The sequence below is a fragment of the Mytilus edulis genome, chromosome 10 (assembly GCF_963676685.1).
Source record: "Mytilus edulis chromosome 10, xbMytEdul2.2, whole genome shotgun sequence".
Lineage (NCBI taxonomy): Eukaryota > Metazoa > Mollusca > Bivalvia > Mytilida > Mytilidae > Mytilus > Mytilus edulis.
In genome coordinates this window covers 5390251-5415231 of record NC_092353.1, presented here as the reverse complement: position 1 = coordinate 5415231, position 24981 = coordinate 5390251, and the positions used below count along the sequence as shown (strand labels likewise).

General features: G+C 32.6%; 1 protein-coding gene across 1 annotated transcript in view; it reads left to right on the top strand.

Annotated features, from left to right (window-relative positions):
* LOC139493205 (sushi, von Willebrand factor type A, EGF and pentraxin domain-containing protein 1-like) overlaps positions 1–24981 on the top strand; it is a 37086-nt gene that overhangs the window by 2962 nt on the left and 9143 nt on the right. Inside the window, exons 2-18 of the mRNA XM_071281408.1 lie at positions 976–1180; positions 1637–1747; positions 3379–3511; positions 7104–7225; positions 11987–12172; positions 15245–15430; positions 16563–16820; positions 17310–17507; positions 18227–18427; positions 19609–19790; positions 20374–20653; positions 20942–21103; positions 21305–21466; positions 21817–22018; positions 22518–22675; positions 23859–24029; positions 24597–24827. Coding sequence (XP_071137509.1) covers positions 976–1180; positions 1637–1747; positions 3379–3511; positions 7104–7225; positions 11987–12172; positions 15245–15430; positions 16563–16820; positions 17310–17507; positions 18227–18427; positions 19609–19790; positions 20374–20653; positions 20942–21103; positions 21305–21466; positions 21817–22018; positions 22518–22675; positions 23859–24029; positions 24597–24827 — 3148 coding nt within the window. The remainder of the gene's footprint in view (positions 1–975; positions 1181–1636; positions 1748–3378; positions 3512–7103; positions 7226–11986; positions 12173–15244; positions 15431–16562; positions 16821–17309; positions 17508–18226; positions 18428–19608; positions 19791–20373; positions 20654–20941; positions 21104–21304; positions 21467–21816; positions 22019–22517; positions 22676–23858; positions 24030–24596; positions 24828–24981) is intronic.

The window sequence follows — 24981 nt, the reverse complement described above, 5'->3', positions numbered from 1 at the left end:
CCTCTAGAAAAAATGTGTTTAATTCTTATAATTCTGCATCCAAACATACGCAATTATTAATTCACATTATTTGATTGATGGCTGCTATATTTACCATCAAAAGCACAATGGCATGTCGTAACTAAGCAGTGGCCGCCATTTTGACTTTCTGAAAACCATAAATGTCCGATAAATGAAACAGAATCTAAAATGAAATAGCACATACCTCAAAAACTTCATTTTAATTAAATAATATCCGAATTTGAAGCGTACACGTAACGAAATAATCTCTCCCTTGAATATTTTCATTCGTACCGTATGACGTCGTGTTTTTCCATGACGTAAATTCGCTAAATCCTTCATGAAATTTCGCGGAATTTTATTCAAATTTTATTTTTATACATTTTCGAAGCTTTTGTGCATTTATTTTGTTTCTTTTTTTGTTAAATATGCATTTGAATAGAAACAACTGTTATGCAATTGTTTTATAGTCTCAATTTGATGAAAATCACAGTATCCCTGCAAGAATGTGTATCGCGCATGAATAGATTACGGAAGTAGTTTCGGAAACATGGTTTATCGAAGTGTAAACCAAGAGAAAAATTCCCAATTGACCAATCCAATTCAAGTATTTATAGATATGCAAATGATATAAGAATTATTTATCATTCTACATTAGACATTTATGGCATATACAGTAAAAATGATATTTTAGGATCCGCACTTTACATACACTGTACAAATATATTGTATCACTTAACGTAGTAAATGTTCATCATTAATTAATTGTAATTTATGAAAGTCCAATGGCAAATATATGTTAACAAGATAACTGCAAAAAAAAAATGCACTATACATAACTCTCTTTGTTTATTTTAAACCGTTTCTCGTCCTTTCTGTTTTGAAATGAAAAAAATAATATTTTAAAATGTTCAGCTTATTAATAAAAATGAACTTAATACATAATTGAATAAAATCCTTATTTGTAACGTGTAGGTTGGCTGTGATGTAAGAGATGTACCGGCATTAACGGTTGATTATTGTGAAGTTATTGGACATGAACAAGATTCCTCTAAACAAGAGCTGCAGTCTACCGTGCAACCTGGTACTATATGTGTTTTTCGGAACCAGAATTCAACAGTCATAGTAACCAAACAGTGTAATATCCATGGTTGGCACGACACAGATACTTACAATGCTGGTAATTTGACGTTGTAACTTATAAAAATAACAAATAATATGTATATGGAGCACTAACCAATTCTTTAATCAGGAATAAAAGTAAACTGTAATTGTTATATCTGCTGCGAAAAATTTGATACATGTATTTTTATAAAATAATCTGTCATGTTCTGATGAAGAGATAAATTGTGTTCAGACCCACACCTTCATTAAAAGTACATTGGAAACTAATGATTTTGTCCTATCACATGGCCTTTTCTATTTTAATTTTTTTTCTCTGAAATATTGCAAAAAAAGAAGTAGAAAAAGTAGTCAATATATCGTACAGCTATTTAGACGCGTTAGATATCGGAATGTCTACGAATGTTCATAGTTTAAGATCCGGTTGTAGAATAACGTAGGTTATTCTATGTACATTTGGTGCCATTTTACATTTATTTTGTAGTCCATTTTACATTTTAAATTTATTTTGTAGTGCAGTTATCCAATGATTCAATCTTGTATTCTCATGGAGGTCGAGTTAAGAGATTTTGGGGAATCATTTTTGGCTTGGCAGCTCTTGCTTGTTGGGCTTTTTGTCCTCACAGTAAGTATAAATTCATTATAGGATTAAACACATTTTTTCTAGAGGTTATTGATGTGTAAACCGGGGCGGTTAACTCACAAACTGAATAAAAGTCCGAAGGACTTTTATGTCAAGTTTGTGAGTTAGAGACCAGGTTTACACATCAATAACCTCTAGAAAAAATGTGTTTAATCCTTATAATTCTTCAGCCAAACATACGCGATTATTAATTTACATTATTACTATGATGGCTACTATATGTACCATCAGAAGCACATTCTAATGCAACAACATTTGTAACGTTCATTTTGATTGGATAACGTCACTTTCTTACATGGCATCAATTGACAATTGATGCTATGGGACGTACGCGCAAGCGCAGACGGCATATGACAGATTTTAAATACATGTTTTAACGTTTTTTTCTGTCAGTTTCATTAGAATGGAGATAACAATATTGTATTTTAAGCTCCGACGGCATCAATTGGGGATTTGATGGTCGCAAATACCCGTTTACTGTCTCCGCTAACGCGTCGCCAGTAAACTTAATTTGCGACCATCAAATCCCCAATTGATGCCGTCGGAGCTTAAAATACAATACAGTTATCTCCTAAATGACATGTCGTAACTAAGGAGTACGCCGCCATCTTGACTTTCTAAAAAACTTAAATGTTCGATAAATGTAACAGAATCTAAAATGAACTAGCACCTACCTCAAAAACTTCATCTTAATTAGATATTTTCCGAATTTGAAGCGTACAAGTAACGAAATAATCTACCGTCTAAAATTTTTAAATCGTATGACGTCGTGTTTTGCCATGACGTAAATTCGCCAAATCATTCGTGAAATTTCCCGGAATTTTATTTAAATTTTATTTTTATACATTTTCGAAGCTTTAGTGCATTTATTTTATTTCATTTTTTTTTTGGTTATATATGCATTAGAACAGAAAAAACTGTTATGCAATTGTTTTATAATCTCAACTTGCTGAAAATCCGAGTATCCCTGCAATAATGTGTATCGCGCATGAATAGATTACAAAAGTAGTTTCGGAAACATGGTTTATCGAAGTGTAAACCAAGAGAAAAATTCTACTTGACCAATCCAATTCAAGTATTTATAGATATGCAAATGATATAAGAATTATTTCGTAATATTTGTCGACTGTTTAAATATGTTTAAAATATCTTACGTCAGACATAACTTGCACTTCTAACAATAACAGTTTCTGTTTCACTGTTTTGTATTGTCGCATTAACCTATCGTTTTACCATTTGTCTCTGCTAATATGTATTGACGCAGTAAACTATATTCTGTGTCCTTTGTTACTGATGGTTTTGTGTTGTTGGCGTAATCATTCTTTTATGTCATTTGTCACTGGTTTTTTTTGTGTTGTCGCAGTAATCTATCTTTTAGAACATTTGTCACTGTTTTTTCGTGTTGTCGCAGTAACCTATCTTTGATAGTTTACACTTCTGTAATAAGTTGTAACATAACATAATGACCTACCGTGCATCTGATATCAAAATCTGTTGATATAACCTCTGTTATGATACAGATTAAATAAAGAATGTAAATTGAAATTTTGAAATAGATTTTTTTTAGAAAAAAACTGTCAAGCTATAAGATTATCGTAATACTATATTCTCAGGGTCAAGAGATAGAACAAAACCTCATATTGACTGTCCTTTTGTTGAACCAAAAATTGCCGATCCTATGCAGACAACCACAATAATGACATGGACAGAGCCTGTAGCTCACGACAACAAAGATGGTACTATCACGTATGTCTTTATATATCGTTAATATATATGTTCTAACGTTTCAGTAAGTACTTGTAATTACTAGCCAATTTAGTAATTACATGTATTTACTAGTTGTTTCAGTGATTACTGGTAATCACTGATTTTTTTGGTCATTTTTACAGCTATTTACTAACTTGATGTTTTTGTTTTAAAATTTAAAACATAATTCAAGATACCAAATAAGTAAGTAAAGGGATAGGGATTTTAAGGGAGCTTACTTAAGGATGTGGGAATATAAGGCACATCAAAAGTGAATACTCTTGAGTGTTTGTGAATTGAAACTGGTAAATGGTTGTTTTATATAGGTTTTGAAACTCTGTAAATATATGCATGCAAGACAATGATATCTATCTAAAATTGATTTTCATAATTTGGATTTTCCCCCAATTTTGACAGAAGCTTCTTACAGTACTAGTCAAAAGATAGTATCTAGAGGAAAATTTTAATATTTTTCCTCATTTTGTTGAACCTGCGATTAACAGCAAAAGTAGGCGAGACTATTTGTTCTGCAAAACCCTTACAACTTTAATAGCTTAATACATCGATAACCCATCTCCAGCTAGAGGTTGAAAGGAGTAAAGAAGTATTTTTTTTAACTGGCGCAATCGTATGTTTGATTTTTGGCGCAAATGATACCCTCTAATTTTAAAACATATGGCGCAAACGTAGCATTTGAGAAAAAAAGTTGTGGCGCAAAAGGACGCATTTTTGGCGCAAACGGATCTCTCCCTTAGTGTTAACATATTTTATTAATTATATTCAGGTACTTACATAGGCATTTACATAATGATACATTTGAAATAATTAATAGGATCCCAAAACAAGCTCTTAGCTTATATTAATCCGTTTCCTAATAAGAACATTTCATATTTTAATACTCAAGGAGTAAAATGTTATAAAAAATAACAATGTTACACACGATGGAAAGAAGAAAAAAACATATAATAAGGTTTGTGACACACACAAAAAGGAAAAAAAATATATACATCAAAAATTCAATATTAAAGTGTATGTTTCTGAACGGACACAATTATTTTAGATATAAGTATTAATTGTTGAACAAGATTTGTGCTATTATATGACAAATCTTTTGCTACTGAGTATAAATGTTTGAACTGCCAAGAATATTTCAATGTTTTGCTCGTAGCTGAAGTCTGTTGAACCCTGTAGCAAGATTTCTTCCGACAAAAAATGTATTATATTGATGTTATAAAAATGCTGTTCACGCATAATGTGAAAACGGGGGCAGTGCAACAAGTAGTGCGCTGTCGTTTCTATAGCACCACATAAACAAAAAGATGATGATTTAGAGAACTGCATTGCATACGAAGTCTTGAGTGATAAATTTGACCTAATCGCTTACCAATGTAAAAATAATTTGGAGGTTTAATCGCCCGAGACTGGACACAATTCCTGAATGCCCCCACCGAAATACTGGTCTTAGTATTCTCAGGGAGGAGATTCCATGAACGTACAGTTGCCGGTAAAAAAATAATTTGAATACAGGGCTGTTCTTGTTCGAACAGGAAGGATTATGGACGAGTCTCCCTTGAATTGAAGGTCACATGAATACGTATTCCATTAGGTCCAAATATTCACTCGCAAGTGCACAACTCATCAACCTTGTTTCTCTGCTATTTTAACAAAATATAACCAGATTGGCTGCTAACAGTGAATTCTAATTTCACTATATCATTTTTATTAATGATTTAACAACAACAAAAAAATTTTTTTTTTTTCATATCTCGAAGCTAATGCACATAACAGTTCATTCCAGTTCTTAACCTACATAACGTTATCTAAACCTGATGCTTTTTGTTATCTATTAATCATGTTTTTCTTTGTCTAATATGTTTTCCTATTTATTTGTATTGTAGTCCTGTAAAATTGTGTTGCCATTTCAATGTTATATTTAACTTTGCCATTAAAGTGCGAGGTTTGGCATGCCACAAAACCAGGTTCAACCCACCACTTTTATTCCCCTCCAAAAGTGTCCTGTACCAAGTCAGGAAGATGGCCATTGTTATATTATTGTTCGTTTCTGTGTGTGTTGCATTTTAACGTTGAGTCGTTTGTGTTTTCTCTTATTTTAGAGATATTAAGATAAGACGTGGCACGGTACTTGTCTTTCCCAAATTCATGTATTTGTTTTTCATGTTATATTTGTCATTCTCGTGGTGTTTTGTCTGATGCTTGGTCAGTTTCTGTGTGTGTTGCGTTTCGGTGTTGTGTCGTTGTTCTCCTCTTATATTTAATGCGTTTCCCTCGGTTTTAGTTTGTTACCCCGATTTTGTTTTTTGTCCATGGATTTATGAGTTTTGAACAGCGGTATACTACTGTTGCCTTTATTTATCTTATCTGTATAAGGTAGTTAGTCTAAATATTCTTAAAATTCAAAGTTTTCCTTGAAAAATCAAAACATAATGCTTTAGGAGAATTTTCCATTTCTGTTTTCCATGTCTGCTGAAATTGGTCAAAAATTATCTGTATAATGCTCAACTTGAACCATTTTGGATTAAAACTAAAGTTACTCTGATTTAACCAAACATTTGAAAGTCTATATTTATTCAAGATATCTTTTTAAAGAAATCAACCATTCAAAATTTTACTGTACTGTACTAACTGATCTTTTAGTTAGTATTACCATAACTTTTGATCAACTGACCATAATACAACAATGTTTTAGCAGTCAGTAAATAGGTGTAAAAATTATTTTTAAAATTAGTTATTACTGGTAATAACTGGGCCGTTTCAGGAATTACTTGTATTAACTAAGTGCATCGGGGATTACCTGTAATGACATTTTATTGAAAAGAAAATGTATTTTATATAGCTAATTTTAGTGTAAATATTGTATATACATTTTAGATAGTCTCTCATAACTCTTTTTAGAGTGGCTCTTGTATGTTTTATGATGTTGTTTTATCAACTGTTTGTATGTTTTATATAATGAAGAGGTGAGACTTAAATAAAATATTGTCTTGTCTTGTCTTGCCTATTTACTGTAACATATACAATTTAATCAAACGACAATATGTAAAGTAACACTTTATATCAATTGAATTGCACGTTTTTTTTTTAAGGGAAACCAATTTGACAAAATGTTGAAAGAAATATTTTACATTGATATCAAAAACTCTGTACACCAAGATTATACCTAAGGAGAAGGTACGTAGTATACCTCACATAATAATGACTTCGTGATTCATCTAGCAAACAAGCTAACCACAGATATTGCCTTTACCTACACATTCAATGCAATCGGCTGTAGTAAATAGAAGATATCACATGAATGAGTACATGTTTAGAAGAAAACATGAATGCATGAATGGATGAACTTTTTTTTTTCAATAGATAAACTCAAAGATTCCGATAAATACGTTGTGAATAATTATCTTATAATCGACAATTCGCTAAGATTGCGGCTCAATTTTTTTTTTTACAGAATGATATATATTTTATATATATATTCATCATAACACTGATTGTCTAATAATTTAATGTTTATTCTGTGCAATATAATACACGATTTAACCGAAATAAAGATAATCCTACCTCCTTTATATTTTAGACCTCGCAGAGCAGGTCCTGAACCTAACTCCCTATTTGGCGAAAAGCCAACTATGGTAAAATATATTGCAAGAGATAGAGCTGGAAACACTGGAACTTGCTCTGTTGAAGTTGTAGTTAATGGTGAGTTATTTGAATACTCTTCAAAGAACTAACGAGCTGATTTTTATGAGTTTATTCATAAGATATGGGACAGGGTTCAGTTAGTGAGGTTACGAAACTAACTTTCAAATGAATCACATTAACTTTAAGCCAACATAATTAAGGAATGACTATCGGGAAAATGGAGAGTATAACTGAAATAACGTACAGACCGGTGCTTCGCTTTTGCGCCAATTGGCATTTCATTTGCGCCAAAAAAATCCTTCATTTGCTCCACAAACAATATTTCATTTGCGCCAAAATAAAAAAAACTTTCATTTGCGCCAACATTACAGGTAAATAAGGTAAATAGTATAAAACATACATGTATATTGATCTATATTTAAAATAAAATTTGACAATAAAAGTTTTTCTTTGCAAAATTAAATATATTCTTCAGAAATCAGCCGACATCAATGTCGACCACACAAGTAATGTTTAAAAAAACATAATGGCTTTGCAAGGTTATATTTATTTATTTGGGGTACCAATAAACGACTTGGTCTCCATTTTTCAGAACGTAGGATCTGACAGACAATAAACTACAAGTGTGGTCATCAAAATATTACACACTTAATTCTCCTGTTGTATGTCTAAACTGAAAATGTCCATCTAGACACCTCGAACATGTGCACACTATTTATATAGTTATAAAACTTCGTGACTCTCAGCTTCAGAAATGAATGTGGCATTGAACTCATCCCATTATCCAGAGAAATACTATAGAGACAAACTTTTTAGAGCTATGAATATTTTACGCTTCCTTTATTGTTTACCTGAATTACCTGTAAAATGGCGCAAATGAAGTTTTTATTTATAGGCGCAAATGAAGTTTTTATTTGTAGGCGCAAATGAAATATAACCTTGTGGCGCAAATGAAAGGTTAATTTTCAAAAATTGGCGCAAATGCAATGCGCTCGTACAGACATCGCCAAACACTATTGTGTGTAACTAGATAAATAAGCATATTGTTTAATGCCCAAAATGAAATGAAAAAGTAAGAATATTGTATCTAATTACACAATGTATAAGATGGCGGATTTTGATTGGTTGTTAGTCAGTATATCTTTTTACATATTCCAAATTTTCCCCCTCATTTCCAACGAATGTGCATTTTTTGCACCACTGCCGTTGAATTTGCATTAACTTCCCCTCTTTGTCGTGGTATTTGCAGTTGTGGATATTCTTTTGTAACCCTCGCAAGCTTGTTCCCGCCAAAATTATTCGAAACTTTTCTCACTTAATCCCGATTATTTAGACAACATGGTGAAGCACTATAAATAATTGAGTTACAGCAGATTCCATTGAGTGTGTAGCGTAATGTAATACCTTTTGTTAGCTGAACCATGAAGTCATTATTAGCAGGTATAGTACCCTCCTTTCGAAGTAAAATAGTCCAACAGACAGATCGATTGTTTTTCTGTCGGACTAGTAGGATTGATTGTTGGTTGCTGTACGCCGCATTAGCACAAAAGGCTATATCGCGGCGACGGACTAGTAGGATAGTTTACCTAACCTAACAATGACTTCACGGTTCAGCTAGCAAGCAAGCTAAACAAAGATATTACATTTGGCTATACACTCAATGGAATCCGCTGTAAACAGAAATCTATCAGAGATATACATATAAAGAGGAAAAAACGTTCAAACAAGTGAACGATTTCAGGGGCACTTGCTGTCTAATTCATAATCACCGATTTTTAGCTCACCTGGCCCGAAGGGCCAAGTGAGCTTTTCCCATCACTTTGCGTCCGGCGTCCGGCGTCGTCGTCGTCGTCCGTCGTCTGTCGTCCGTCGTCGTCTGTCGTCGTTTACTTTTACAAAAATCTTCTCCTCTGAAACTACTGGGCCAAATTGAACCAAACTTGGCCACAATCATCATTGGGCTATCTAGTTTAAAAAATGTGTGGCGTGACCCGGTCAACCAACCAAGATGGCCGCCACGGCTAAAAATAGAACATAGGGGTAAAATGCAGTTTTTGGCTTAAAACTAAAAAACCAAAGCATTTAGAGGAAATCTGACATGGGGTAAATATGTTTATCAGGTCAAGATCTATCTGCCTTGAAATTTTCAGATGAATCGGTCAACCCGTTGTTGGGTTCCTGCCCCTGAATTGGTCATTTTGAGGAAATTTTGCTGTTTTTGGTTATTATCTTGAATATTATTATAGATAGAGATAAACTGTAAACAGCAATAATGTTCGGCAAAGTTAGATTTACAAATAAGTCAACATGATCGAAATGGTCAGTTGACCCCTATAGGAGTTATTGCCCTTTATAGTCAATTTTTAACCATTTTTCATAAATCTAAGTAATCTTTTACAAAAATCTTCTCCTCTGAAACTACTGGGCCAAATTAATCCAAACTTGGCCACAATCATCTTTGGGGTATCTAGTTTAAAAAATGTGTGGCGTGACCCGGTCAACCAACCAAGATGGCCACCACGGCTAAAAATAGAACATAGGGGTAAAATGCAGTTTTTGGCTTATAACTCAAAAACCAAAGCATTTAGAGGAAATCTGATGGCGGTAAAAATGTTTATCAGGTCAAGATCTATCTGCCCTGAAATTTTCAGATGAATCGGTCAACCTGTTGTTGGGTTGCTGCCCCTGAATTGGTAATTTTGAGGAAATTTTGCCGTTTTTGGTTATTATCTTGAATATTATTATAGATAGAGATAAACTGTAAACAGCAATAATGTTCAGCAAAGTTAGATTTACAAATAAGTCAACATTACTGAAATGGTCAGTTGACCCCTTTAGGAGTTATTGCCCTTTATAGTCAATTTTTAACCATTTTTCGTAAATCTTAGTTATCTTTTACAAAAATCTTCTCCTCTGAAACTACTAGGCCAAATTAATTCAAACTTAACCACAATTATCTTTGAGGTACCTTGTTTGAAAAATGTGTTGATGACCTGGCCATCCAACCAAGATGGCCACCACGGCTAAAAATAGAACAGGGGTAAAATGTAGTTTTTTGCTTATAACTCTGAAACCAAATCATTTAGAGGAAATCTGACAAGGAATTAAATTGTTAATCAAGTCAATATATATCTGCCCTGAAATATTCAAATGAATTGGACAACCGGTTGTTGGGTTGCTGCCCTCCAATTGGTAATTTTTAAAGAAATTTTGCTGTTTTTGGTTATTATCTTGAATACTATTATAGATAGCGATAAACTGTAAACAGCGATAATGTTCATCAAAGTAAGATCTACAAATAAGTCCACATGACCTAAATGGTCAATTGACCCCTTAAGGAGTTATTGCCCTTTATAGTAAATTTTTAACAATTTTCATTAATTTGGTAAATTTATGTAAATTTTTACCAAATATTTTTCTCTGTTACTAATGGGCAAAGTTCATTATAGATATAATTGTAAGAAGCAAGAATGTTCAGTAAAGTAAGAACTTCAAACACATCACCATCACCAAAATACAGTTTTGTCATGAATCCATTTGTGACTCCTTTGTTTAATATGCACATAGACCAAGGTGAGCGACACAGGCTCTTTAGAGCCTCTAGTTTTTTTTAATTCTTATATTTGATTTATAACAATGTAAAACATTTATCCAAACTATCAAAAGTCTAATATAAACAATTAATAGGTCACTAGTATGAAAATACGTTTCGTGTATATTTTAGTCTAGACGCCATCTAATTAACCATCGAGTTGACCTCTCAAGTCATTCGATGGCTATATAAGCGATGTAAACATAAATATAGATATAAAACCCGTGCAGATGTTTTTTTCTAGGTCTATTTAATTCTATATTATCGATGAAAAATAATTGTTTATCATCGTTTTTGCCTCATGAGAAAGTTTACTTGGTGAGTCGAATCAGTCAATCAAATGATTCACCTTTGTTTCACTTTCAATTTTGACATTCCTTTCCTTTAAATAACTTTACACATACAATTCACTTGTTATCCATATCAATCTAAGGGATTAAATTGAAGTTCGCATGATTATGTATTCAATGAGGTCGAATTATTCACTTGCAAGATTTTTAGCTTATTTTGACAGATTAAAAACCATACTGGCTGCTAAAAGCGATTTATTATTTCACTATTTTCATTTCATTAATTGTTGAGCAAAATAAAATAATCAAGTAGATTTTTTATATATTTCGTAGCTAGTGCACCTTTAACTGTTTAAGTTAATCTAATTGTTAAAATTGCACCCATCAAAACTATCTACCTGGATAATTATTGTGTAATATTCTGAAATTAATTAATAAGATAATAACTTAATGACATACCCAAATCAATTAAAAACGTCACATTCTTGGTTTTGGAATTATAATTAATTAGCTGACAGAATAGATATCGCCTGCAACTGTTTATTACTTATATTGACTATTTGGCCCTTCTCAAAAATTCCCTCTCCCAAACGAAATGGCGGCTTTAACGTTACGCCTATGGGGGGAAGTAGACTAGTCTAACAGGGACGACAACTGTTAGATGCCCTCTGTTGTCACCGATGGTAACTAAATATGTTTTAGTTGTTAGATGCCGTATGGTGTCCCCAATCAGTGATGGTAACTTTGTTTTAGTTGTAAGATGCTCTCTGTTGTCCCTGATCCCGCAAAAAAGTTGGTTTACAGTAGCTCTTTGTTTTAATTGTTAGATGCCCTTTTTTCGCTGGCCAGTGATGGTAACTTACTATGTTTTAGTTTTTATATGCCCTCTGCTATTGCCGATCAGTGATTTTAATTAAGTACATATATTTGTTTTAGTTGTAAGATGCCCTCTTTTGTCGCCGGTCAGTGATGGATATTACATGTGTCATCCTAGTAATGATATGGTACAGGGTACACAATGCCAGTTTGGATGTTACAGAGGTCATTATCTAGTTGGTAACAGCTCTATAGAATGCGACGGAAAAACAAGAACATGGTATCCACAACAACCTAAATGTGACAGTTAGTACAATTTATATTCATGATAAAAACTAGTAAGATTGACGACCTTCTGTTGTTATGGTAGGATTGTGGTCTGTTTGACACTTTCCCCATTTCCATTCTCAATTTTAGATACAAAACAAAATTTCAAAATGTAATTGCATAACTATTTGTGATCAAACGTCCGTCGTCGTCCTGCGTCGTTAACTTTTACAAAAATCTTCTCCTCTGAAACTACTGGGCCAAATTAAACCAAACCTGGCCACAATCATCATTGGAGTATCTAGTTATAAAAATGTGGCCGCCATGGCTAAAAATAGAACGTAGGGGTAAAATGCAGTTTTTGGCTTTTAACTCAAAAACCAAAGCGTGTAGAGCCAATCTGACATGGAGTAAAATTGTTCAACATGTCAAACTCTATCTTCACTGAAATTTTCAGATAAATCGGATAACCCGTTGTTTGGTTGCTGCCCCTGATTTAGCAATTTTAAGGAAATTTTGCTGTGTTTATGCCCACCTACGATAGTAGAGGGGCATTATGTTTTCTGGTCTGTGCCTCCTTTCGTCCGTCCGTTCGTCCGTCTGTCCCGCTTCAGGTTAAAGTTTTTGGTCAAGGTAGTATTTGATGAAGTTGATGTCCAATCGACTTCAAACTTAGTACACATGTTCCCTATAATATGATCTTTCTCATTTCAATGCCAAATTAGAGTTTTTACCCCATTTTCACGGTCCACTGAACATGGAAAATGATAGTGCGAGTGGGGCATTCGTGTACTGAGGACACATTCTTGTTGGTTATTATCGCGAATATTATTGTCGAGCCTTCGACTTTAGTCAAAAAAGCGAGACTAAGCGATCCTACATTCCATCGTCGTCGTCGGCGGCGGCGTCCACAAATATTCACTCTGTGGTTAAAGTTTGTGAAATTTTAATAACTTTCTAAAACTATACTGGATTTATACCAAACTTGGACAAAAGCTTGTTTATGATAATAAGACAGTATCCAGAAGTAAATTTTGTAAAAAATAAATCCGTAAATTTTTTCCGTATTTTACTTATAAATGGACTTAGTTTTTTTCTGCAGGGAAACATTACCTTCACTCTGTGGTTAAAGTTTTTAGAATTTTAATAACTTTCTTAAACTGTCCTTGGTTTGTACCAAACTTGGACGGAAGGTTGTTTAAGATCATAAGATATAGTATCCAGAAGTAAATTTTGTAAAAAAATAAATCTATTTTTTCCATATTTTACTTTTAAAAGGACTTAGTTTTTCTGCAGGGAAACATTACATTCACTCTGTGGTTAAAGTTTTTAAAATTTTAATAACTTTCTTAAACTATCCTGGGTTTGTACCAAACTTGGACAGAAGCTTATTTATGATCATAAGATAGTATCCAGAAGTAAATTTTGTAAAAAGATAACTTAATTTTTTCTATATTTTACTTTTAAATGGACTTAGATTTTCTTCCACTTAACATTACATACAGCCTGCAGTTAAAGTTTTCAAAACAATTATTAGATTCATTAACTATCCTAGATTTTTACCAAATTTGGACAGAAGCTTCTTACAATCAAAAGATAGTATCAAGAGGAATATTTTTATTGATTTTTTTCCTCATTTTAGTCGAGCCTGCGATTTACAGCAAAAGTAGGCGAGACACTGGGTTCCGTGGAACCCCTACAAATTTTTATAGATAGAGATAAACTGTAAACATCCATAATTTTCATCAAAGTAAGATTTACAAATAAGTCAACATGACTGAATTGGTCAATTGACCCCCTAAGGAGTTATTGTCCTTTATAGTAAATTTTTAACAATTTTCATAAAATTTGTAAATTTTTACTAACATTTTCCACTGAAACTACTGGGCAAAGTTCATTATAAATAGAGATAATTTTAAGCAGCAAGAATGTTCAGTGAAATAAGATGTACAAACACATCACCATCACCTCATGACTCCATCCTCTTGCTTTGTTTAATATTCACAAAGACCAAGGTGAGCGACACAGGCTCTTTAGAGCCTCTAGTTCGTAAATCTGAGTTATCTTTTACAAAAATGTTCTCCTCTAAAACAACTGGGCTAAATTAATCCAAACTTGGCCACAATCATCTTTTGGGTATCTAGTTTAAAAATGTGTCCGATGACCAGGCCAACTAACCAAGATGGCCGCCACAGCTAAGAATAGAACATAAGGGTAAAATGCAGTTTTTGGCTTATAACTCAAAAAACCAAAGCCTTTAGAGCAAATCTCACACAGGTAAAATTGTTTATCAGGTCAAGATCTATCTGCCCTGAAATTTTCAGATGAATCGGAGAACCTGATGTTGGGTTGCTGCCCCTAAGTTTGTAATTTTAAGGAAATTTTGCTGTTTTGGGTTATTATCTTGAATATTATTATTGATAGAGGTAAACTGTAAACAACAATAATGTTCAGCAAAGTAAGATTTACAAATAAGTCAACATGACCTAAATGGTCAATTGACCCCTTTAGGAGTTTTTGCCCTATAGTCAATTTTCAATCCGCTTCCTTTTTTTAATATTAACATAGACAAAGGTGAGCGACACAGGCTTTTTAGAGCCTCTAGTTTGTTATAATAACCCATTATATAAATGAGGCATTTGCTCGGCGATTGCTCACATTGTATCCAAAATTTTCAAAATTAACACTAGACTATCTGAAAGAAGCGCCATCTTTCTAGTTTGTTTCTTTATATTCAGTGTCATGGTAAAAAAACGAACAATCACTTTTAACGAGATACATACTCATAAAAACATATCTGTATGATTCCGATTAATGAGTACGTGGAGTTTAGTTTAAACATATTTTATTTGCAAAAGTAGTAAAAGGATGTGGACACAAGCCATAAAAAAATTATTGACGTCCTCTCCCTATACACAAAGTATACATTATATAATGACGAAAAACACAGAAGGGATGCATGTTATACATACTACAAGTGAAAAAACAAAATACAATATAATAAGGAATACTACTAAAAATAACAAGGAATGAAATGATTTTCAGTATTATTCTTTATTATATACGTAAAGTGTTTTACTAAGATGCAATAATTATCGTTTTCTCTCTCAGGGCTACAATGTCAAAGCATAGGAGCTGTAGCAAGACCTCTCCATTTTAATTGTACAGATGACAATTATTATCGAAGTATTTGTACATTCAGTTGTGAACCAGGTTACGACATTACACCTGGACAAACAAGGGTAATGTTGTGCACTGAAGATGGGACTTGGAGAGGCTCACAACCCGTATGTAAAGGTAAACTTAAATCATTGTCATGTATTTATTGAAAAACTTCTAAATTACAGGTCACTTACGAAGGATAAATTTTCAATCAATAATTATATGTTAAAATACGAAGCATTTAACAATAAAGGGGTTATTTTCCCCCTTTTTGTTTGGTTATGAATATAATATATAGCATTTTCGACGACGGAGAAAGGATTTTAAAATATCTTGTTGTTCAAGCAGTAAAGCGCAAACCGGGGACATCATATCTGTCTTATGACTGAACTAACATATTAGTATAGTATGTTAAAACAGTCAGTACATAAATTAGCATTATGTTTATTACACATGTAGTTCAAAATATTGTTAGATGGAACATATATTGCCTAAAACATTACACTGAAGACAATTGTGCTATTTGATAAAACAACAACAAAGTGTGAAAGACAACTTTACATACCCGATCACCAACAAAGTAATATGTGCACTATGCATCATTTACTTACATTAACGGAGATTTGTTACATATAATAAAGGCAAACATAGTATACCGCAGTCATTGTGCCTGACTATATATTACTCTGATTGCAATGAAAGATCGTAGTTTCGGAATTATACAAAAATATCTATCTCGCATAACTAAATATTTGTTTACCCATCTTTGATACGCATTATACCAATACATGTTGTCAAGACTTGTTTGGATTTATGACTTTTTTTATGTGAACGTCACCAATGTATCTTATGTAGCCGAAACACGCGTATGGCGTATTAAATTATAATCGTGGTACCTTTGATGACTATTATCTCATCAATAATAATGTTGAGTTATCTGCTATCACATCACTATGATGTACCGACTTTGTAATTATCACTTGATTCCATCACCAACGTTTCTTTTATTATGTTGTACTGCTGCACGCTACATGTTATGCTATACTGTGTTAAATGCTACATGTTATTAGGTTGCACTTTTGATGTTCGCCTTTCAAGTGAGTCCTTGTTATGTTGTACTGCTGAAATCTCCTTGTAGTGTTGCTCTGATAACTGCTCCTTGTAATGTTGTACTGTTGAATGTACCTTGTTACATTTTTTATTGCACGCTTCATGGCATGCTGTACTGTGCTTTTTGTAAAGTTGTACTTTTGAATGTTCATGGCAGATGCTGTACCTCCATCATTTACAATGTGTAACGGTTATCAGATAGGTTTCGCTAAACGTGGATCAGATTATGGGGTGATGATAAACTTCCAGCTACCTACAGTAAAGGATAACATCGATCAAAATCCAATATTGAAAATGTTGTCAAGAACCGACCCTTCTAAAAGACTGAAAGCAGGCGTGTATGATATATTATATTCTGCAGAGGATAGGGCGGGGAACAAGGCAGTTAATTGTAGGATCAAAGTTGTGATGAAAGGTAAACAGATAAAACCAATCAGTCGAGAGGTCCAACATTGCGGTATAAAGCGAAGAATGCTATTTTTTTCTGTTCCGAGTTATTCTATCGTATTTAAGAAATAAACATATAAGAGTTGATGTAAGAAAATATTAATACTTTTACATATACCTGACAATTTTCTACTCAAGACTGGTAGGAACATTCTATTTGAAAAATTATCATTGAAATTCTATTTCAAAGTTGACATTTTTCAGTTCCAAATTCGCACGTATCAAAAGGTCATATTCTTTTACTCTTGAAAGTTATTACTTTTCAGACTTATGTTGGAAAAATCGTCAAGTTTCATACTTTTGTTCAACTCTGACTTATGAACTTATTATCTTTAAGACTTATGTAAGCAAGTGTTCATATTGCAATAATTTAAATACTATAAGTATTACATTATAATCTTGTTAAGATGTTTCTGCCCAATAAGAATATATTATTTTTAATTAATTATTTTTTTAGTGATAACTTGTCCACGTATCTACCCAACAGCAGACACATTAGTTACATGTGATTCAGGATCTCGTTTTGGTTCAAATTGTAACTTTTCTTGTGAAAATGCAGCTACTTTAAATCAAACGGACCCTGTTACTTGTCAACGACAAAACGCCAAATCGTTTGGACATTGGTCATGGGACGATAAACAACCGTATTGTGTGGGTAAGAAAACAAAATAATAAATGGTTCTGTTTTGCTTGGAAATATTCTATTTATTGTATGTGTCGATATTGTCAAGAGGAGACTGAAGAACCATAGGGACAATTAAAATTCAAATGTAGAAGAATTAACCGACTCTAAACGAAAAACGGCAGAAAATCACAACAACAATCTGCAAACAATAATACACAGAAATTGAAGACTGCAACTCAAATCCCACAGAAATCAAATCATTGAAATCCCATTACTGTATACCTATTTATTGATAGTGGATTGGGAGTCATGTCCTAATGAAGTTTAAGTATTTAACTTGGACCAGTTATCTTGCTCATTGAGGAACGTTATATCCAATGCAGATGATTTTTCCCATATGACATGTAGAACAAATGTTTTAAATCGTAAATATTTCTCAAAAATGTACGTAACTATATATACTTCGTCTCATATATATATATTAAATATACATGGTTTTTTATGGTTTAAAATGGAATTTAGAATTAAATTATAAGAAATGACTGTAATTTATTTTTGTCTATTCGAAATAACATTAAAAAAATGGTGCATACTGTTAAATAACCCGCTACTCGCGTTATACAGTGTGCACCTTCTTTTTTATGTTATTTCTTCATAGACAGAAAAAATATTTCAGTCATTCATTAATTAACTTGCTTTTACACATGATGATATTGTTAAACTCGGGAAATGTTCGTTTTTGTATGTAGATGCAAAGCGGTGTAGAGATGATTTGAAGGCCCCAGAGAACGGCGCATTAGCATGTGATTATTGGCTTGGAGGGAAGTTTTGTCATATGTTTTGCCGTTCAAGATATGATGTACCTGTAGGACACATAGATGGAAATGAAATGTTCGTATGTGGACAATCAGGAAAATGGATGCCATCATCGTCCGTACCAAACTGTGCAAGTATGCATTTTTATATTAGTCTTTCTAATAATCATGCTTTTCTAAAATAACTAAAAGTTTACTTGCTGTCATTAAAGTGAGAGGGTTAGCGCTATAGAACCAGGTTTAATCCACCATTTTCTACATTCAAAAATGCCTGTTCCAAGTCAGGAATATGACAGTTCTTGTCCATTCGTTTTTGATGCGTTTTGTTATTAGATTTTGCCATGTGATTATGGACTTTCCGAATTGATTTTCCTCTAAGTTCAGTATTTTTGTGATTTTACTTTTTGCTAGAATTTTCAGATTAAGAAATGCGGAAGTTGAAAAAAAAAATCTGCTGATATATGCATTTGTTCTAATGAATAATTTAAAAAAAATCCTGTATACTGATAAATCTTTACAGAGTCAGATGTTGTACATCGTTAAACAAAAAAGCTGTTGTTGTTCAAACAAAACGTTATTTTTTTTTATAATTCAAGTTAAAAAAACATAAAAGACTGTGATTAATTAATAACTGATGAAGATCTAGATAATCGACATATTTTCAAAACAATTTGCCAAAATTTAGTTACATAATAATTGTTTGTGACAGACATAATCTTTTCGAAGATATGTCTCCTAATGAGCTTTTAGACAATGCAAAGAAAAATTATAGTGACGGAACTTCGTTCTCTTGCTACAAAATAAAGTCAGAGTACACAGTCCTTTATATCAGCTCGACTATTTGTATTATCCTCCCTTATATGGCTACATTTTTAACAAATTAGGAGATTAAATGGCCATTCGCTGTTAATTTCTTGTTTGAATTGTTTTACATTGTCATATCGGGGCCTTTAATAGCTTACTATGTGGTATAGGCTTTGCTCATGGTTGAAGGCCGTACGGTGACCTATATTTGTTAATGTCTGTGTCATGTTGGTCTCTTGTGGACAACTATCTCATTAGTCATCATACCACATCTTCTTTTTTATATTCAACATATTTACGATTATGCTCTATAGTAATGCAGTGATAACTTAGCTTTTTTGTCACTAGAATGAAAAATAGAAGAAAACACTTGGAAGATAACACTGAGAAATTAAATTCAGTAAAATGACTCAAAGTATAATATCATCATTACTTAATGTCTAGTACTTTTGTATACATATTTAGAAAAAGCGGTCTTTGTATCTTTAGTTAATTATATTAATGATTTCTAGGGGTAATTGGATCCAGAAGTTCCAAATATAGACTAAACATTGATTTTCATTATACTGGGAACTGTCATGATCAAGATGTAGTGTTGAAGATACAGCAGACGTTCATAGAACACTGGAAAACAGATGTCCACAAGGAGGGATGCCTCAATGACATTGATAAATGCATACCTTCAAATATTCAGGTAATTAGTTTGTTATTGGTTGGATTTTCTCAATGTTCTTTTGTTTCGTTCTTTAATACCTTATGACAATAAAAATTAAAATGGAAAATAATAGTGTACATATCGTCATTTATATCACAGAATTATTGCTCTAATCAATTCATTAGACAAGGTAGTTGATGAAACAAACAGTACATTATACGTTACCTAAACACAAATAAATACTAATTTAGGTTGTTAGCGGCCGTATCTGTAAAAAGTAAAATCACAAAATTACTGAACTCCGAGGAAAATAAAAACGGAATGTCCTAATCACATGACAAAATCAAGCGACAGAATGCATCAAACGAAGGGCAACGACTGTCACATTCCTGAATTGGTACAGGAACTTTAAATGTAGAAAATGGTGGATTGAACCTGGTTTATAGCGCTAGACCTCACACTTTAACGACAGTCTCATCAAATGCCGTTATATTCAAAACGATGTAAAAATGGCTCGAATTATAATATCATTTACATCACCATTATAAAATGAACTTAAAGAATGAACTTCCAACTCATCGCTTGACTTCAATAATAATCTAAAGGTTTTTGTTTTACACAGGTTTTGTGTGGTAGTTTGACTGGGAAGAGATCAACACGACTAACGATTAGTTTTGATGTACAAATGGAATCTTTATCTGATATTGACAGTCAACAGTTTACAAACATATCCTACCACCAATATTCAGTAATTCAGAAGATAAAGAAGGCTATTCATAATGCAGAATTCAATTTTGCATTAGACAACAACAGTACGGTGAACGCCACTGACTTTACCTACACACTTCTAGAAGTAGACTGTCCTGACAATACGGTCCAAACAAATAATCATAATAATTGTGGTGAGTTGTCAATTTTATATACCATAATTCCGAACGTGCTAATTAATTGTTATGAAGTTTGAATACTTTCCTTTTCGTTGGGTTGCATTTACAATTCCCACTGAACAATATAAAAAAGAAAAAAAGTTTGATTTACCTAACGAGTGTATGGTACACTTTTTCTTTTAACATTAATGTTCTCCTAACAAATAACTGTATTGCCAACAATCAAATATGCTGTTTTACTCAGTTAATATAAAATTGGTTTTGTAAACAGGCTTATATGATTTTGTTATATATATTTTTTAGCTAAATGTCCTCCTGGTACATATTTCAAGAGGAATACCAAATCATGTGATAAATGCCCACGTGGAACTTTTCAACCAATGGAAGGCCAGCCATCGTGTATAAAGTGTCCTACTGGAAAAACTACACCGACAGAAGGTTCAACTAGCAGAGCTACATGCGAAGGTAATCGTTTAGAAATATACAATGTTCTTATTGTTATTTGATTTATTATTCCCTAACTTTTATAAACAAAGACAGTTGCGTTTCTAATAGAGATAAGTATCAACAAGATCTGTAATGATACATTTTTTCCTTATGTACCTGTTATAGATAAACACATTCTACCAAGTGATCGTCATAATAGTTTGCTTTTTTATGCTTCAGACGCCTGTCTGCCTGGTTCCTGGTCAATGGATGGTATCCCACCATGCTCCTACTGTCCCAAAGGAACATACCAGAACTCCGATGGAGGAATCGACTGTAAAATCTGTCCACGATCTTTGACCACTGATTTAGACGGCGCTGAAAGTTTCCAGCATTGTCAAGGTACAACAATTAACAAAAAGCAATATTATGCACTACAAACTTGATTGAAGAAATTTCATCATTCAATATTAACACTTTTCAGATTTTATCACTCTCCAAATGACAAAAGATATTGTTTGCATTTACAATCTTTAATTTCATATCTTAATGTTAAAATAATATAAGGAAAAGGAAAGAAAGAAGAAGATATGTTGGGAATGTAGTTATTCAAGACAAACCTTTCAATAATGTACTTAATACTTATTTTCACCTGAAAGCAATGTTTGTTTTTCAATTTTCTATTTATCATGTCTTTGCAATAGTACATAGAGAAAATAATGAAATATACTTTGGTGATTTATTTTGAATAGAATTCGATATCCATTTCAACTCCCCCAACGTATCTGTTGAGAGAATGTTTCAAGCAGTATCTAGTTCCCCTGTGTTTGTTAGTACCTGGATGAGAATTGAGAAATACCAACATGAAAACTGCATCTTGGCGATTCATGTCGATGGATACAATCAAACAAATATATTTGTGAGGGGTGATACTGTTCAAATAAGCCATAATGGGTAAATACTATTAAATCTGTAGCATTTTAAGAAAAGAAATTAACCAAACAAAATTTTTAACACAGGCTACTTGGCCAATGATATAGTTAAAGTTGACCTTTGACGTAATTATTAATCAATTAACGAGATTCAAACATCTTTAAACTATAAAAGTTGTCCCCGATGTCACGTCTATTTGTAACTGTTGTTAGATAGCTAAAGTGAGACTTGGCCGACGATAATGAATTCTCTACTATTTATCTTCAAATGAATTTGACAGCAGTTATGAAGACTATTTTTTCTCGTCATTTGTCTTTTTGTGGACATTTATACCTGACTATTTGGTTTGAACTTTGATCATTGTTAAAGGTTGTACGGTGACCTATAGATGTTCATTTTTGTTTGATTTGGTCTCATTTGAAAGTTGTCTCAATGGCAAGCATACTACATCTTCCTCTTAAGATAAATATCAGTTCTGTACAAGCATATTTTAAATATATTTAATGTTGTTTTGATTAAGATTTGAACTGTCAGCTTCACATAAACTCTCCCCATCCAAGTGGTATTTCCTTACGATTATGATGTCTGATAAACATACAGTACTTACATTTGATGAAGAAAGTCTTGAGCTGAACCACTCATCTCTGTTAAACCAACAAACAGGAAATATTCAACTTGGTAAGTGTTAACTCTGGTATATCTATGTTAACAAATAAAGTGAAATACACGAGTTTGGTGCTAATATAACATTTCAATCCTGGTATCAATGATGTTTATTTATAGCATGTTTTATTTGATTTTAGAATTTATAACTGCAGAATCAATGCTTAAAAATTATGACTTTATAAATAAAATTATTTTATTAATTTAATTAAAGGTTCAACATGTTCAAGGCTTTATCGGCATTGTAAAAACTGAATATATTATCGCCAATTTGTAGTCAATTAACAGTTCATAAACTCAGTCCTCAATATGGTGTTTTGTGTACGGTTGTTCGTCTTTACTTTTTTAGCCATGCCGCTGTCAGTTTTATTTTCGACTTATAAATTCGAATTTCCCTTACGGTAGGTCTTTTCCCTTGTATGTATCTTTCAAAATGGAGTTAACCGTTTCTGCAATAAGCTAGGGAAAAGTCCTCGTTATTGAAAGGATATTCTACTGTATAGACAAATAGTTGAACATTGATGTTTTATCACGATACACCATATAAATGTGGAAATTAAAGACAAGAACTGATCGCGTATATAAAAAAAATCGTCGTTGCAACAAACAAGACTATCGTGAAAATGTTGATCCTAAATTAAAATGAAAATTTTGCTATGAATATACAATACCTTAAGAATTCATATAGAATTTTGTCAAATTTTCTGCTTCATACGTATGAATAAACTCATCACAGATACCAGGACTAAATTTTATATATACGCCAGACGCGCGTTTCGTCTACAAAAGACTCATCAGTGACGCTCGAATCCAAAAAGGTTAAAAAAGCAAAATAAAGTACGAAGTTGAAGAGCATTGAGATATTTTTTCCTAAAAGTGTAGTCAAATAAAGCTATGGTAATCTATGCCTGATGTAGAAACGCCTTCGTATTTTAAAAAATCAAAATTTTGTAAACAGTTAATTTATAAATTTAACAATATCAATGATAATTCATGTCAGCACAAAAAGTGCTGACTACTGAGCTTGTGATACCCTCGGGGAAATAAATCTCCACCAGCAGTGGCATCGACCCAGTGGTTGTAAATAAACTCATCATAGATATGAAGAGATACTTGATATTTTGACAACAGTTTGAATAACATGACTAGAGTATTGTTATGTTACTAGTAGTTATTTGGTTATAATTGCTCTTTTCAGGCGGAGGGATTGAAGGAAGAATATCTCAATTGAATATATATAGCAAGCCCGTTAAATCTGTTAAGGCACACAAGTGTTTTGGAAGTATGACTGGTGATATCTTAAGTTGGAAAGAGTTTGAAGACGTTTTACAAGACGACATTTATGTTCATATCCCTAGTGACTGTGATGGTAAGGTTTATGTCGTAATAATTTTTATGATGGGGAAAAGTATTCACTTTATTACCGAACTCCAGAGAAACTTTAAAGAGAGGGAAGTTTGAAAATATTGACAAAAATCAAACATCAAATTACAAAATTTCTGTTATATTTCAGAATTGGTACAGGTTTTTTAAAATACCTTGTTTTATAGCTTGAATGACAGTTGTCTATAGTTCGGTTAAATACTGTTTATAGTTCCGTTCTATAATGATAATTGTTTTGCTATATAATGTTTATAGTTACGTTTTAGAATGTTTATAAAGTTTATACTTCGAGCGAAAAACTAAAAACTGAACACACAAAAACAAATCATCCATGAAATAATACTAGAAAACTTTTACTTTGCACAACAAAAGACCATCAAATTTAGGATACGATTGGGTATTCGCGCAGTGTATGCTATTCTAACTTCTGTAGTTTTAATGGATAATTGGATTTGAACAATGCATGACCACTTGGGTTTAAGATAAAACTGATGTCATATTTAGCCTAAATTATGTACAGATATATTACAAAAGTCTGTAATATATGTTTCAGATACTAACGAGTGTGATAGCAATCCATGTTTAAATGGCGACTGCACTGATGAACTGAATGGATATTCCTGTCAATGTTTCTATGGGTTTTATGGAGACAACTGTGAACATAACATCGACGATTGTGGATATAATGCCTGTGACAACAATGGAACATGTTTAGATGGTTCAGCATCATATACCTGTCAATGTCCAGTCGGTTATACTGGACGTTTATGTGAAGTAATGATAGGTATGAAAGGTTTAAAAGGAAATTGTGGTTCAAAATAAAAATGTTTTACCTCATTTAATTTATTTTGCCATATGGGAACGTGATTAACTTGAGAATTTCAGATTTAAAACTATCTACAAAATCATACATGATTCGGTTGCTGGTTAAGAGTTCT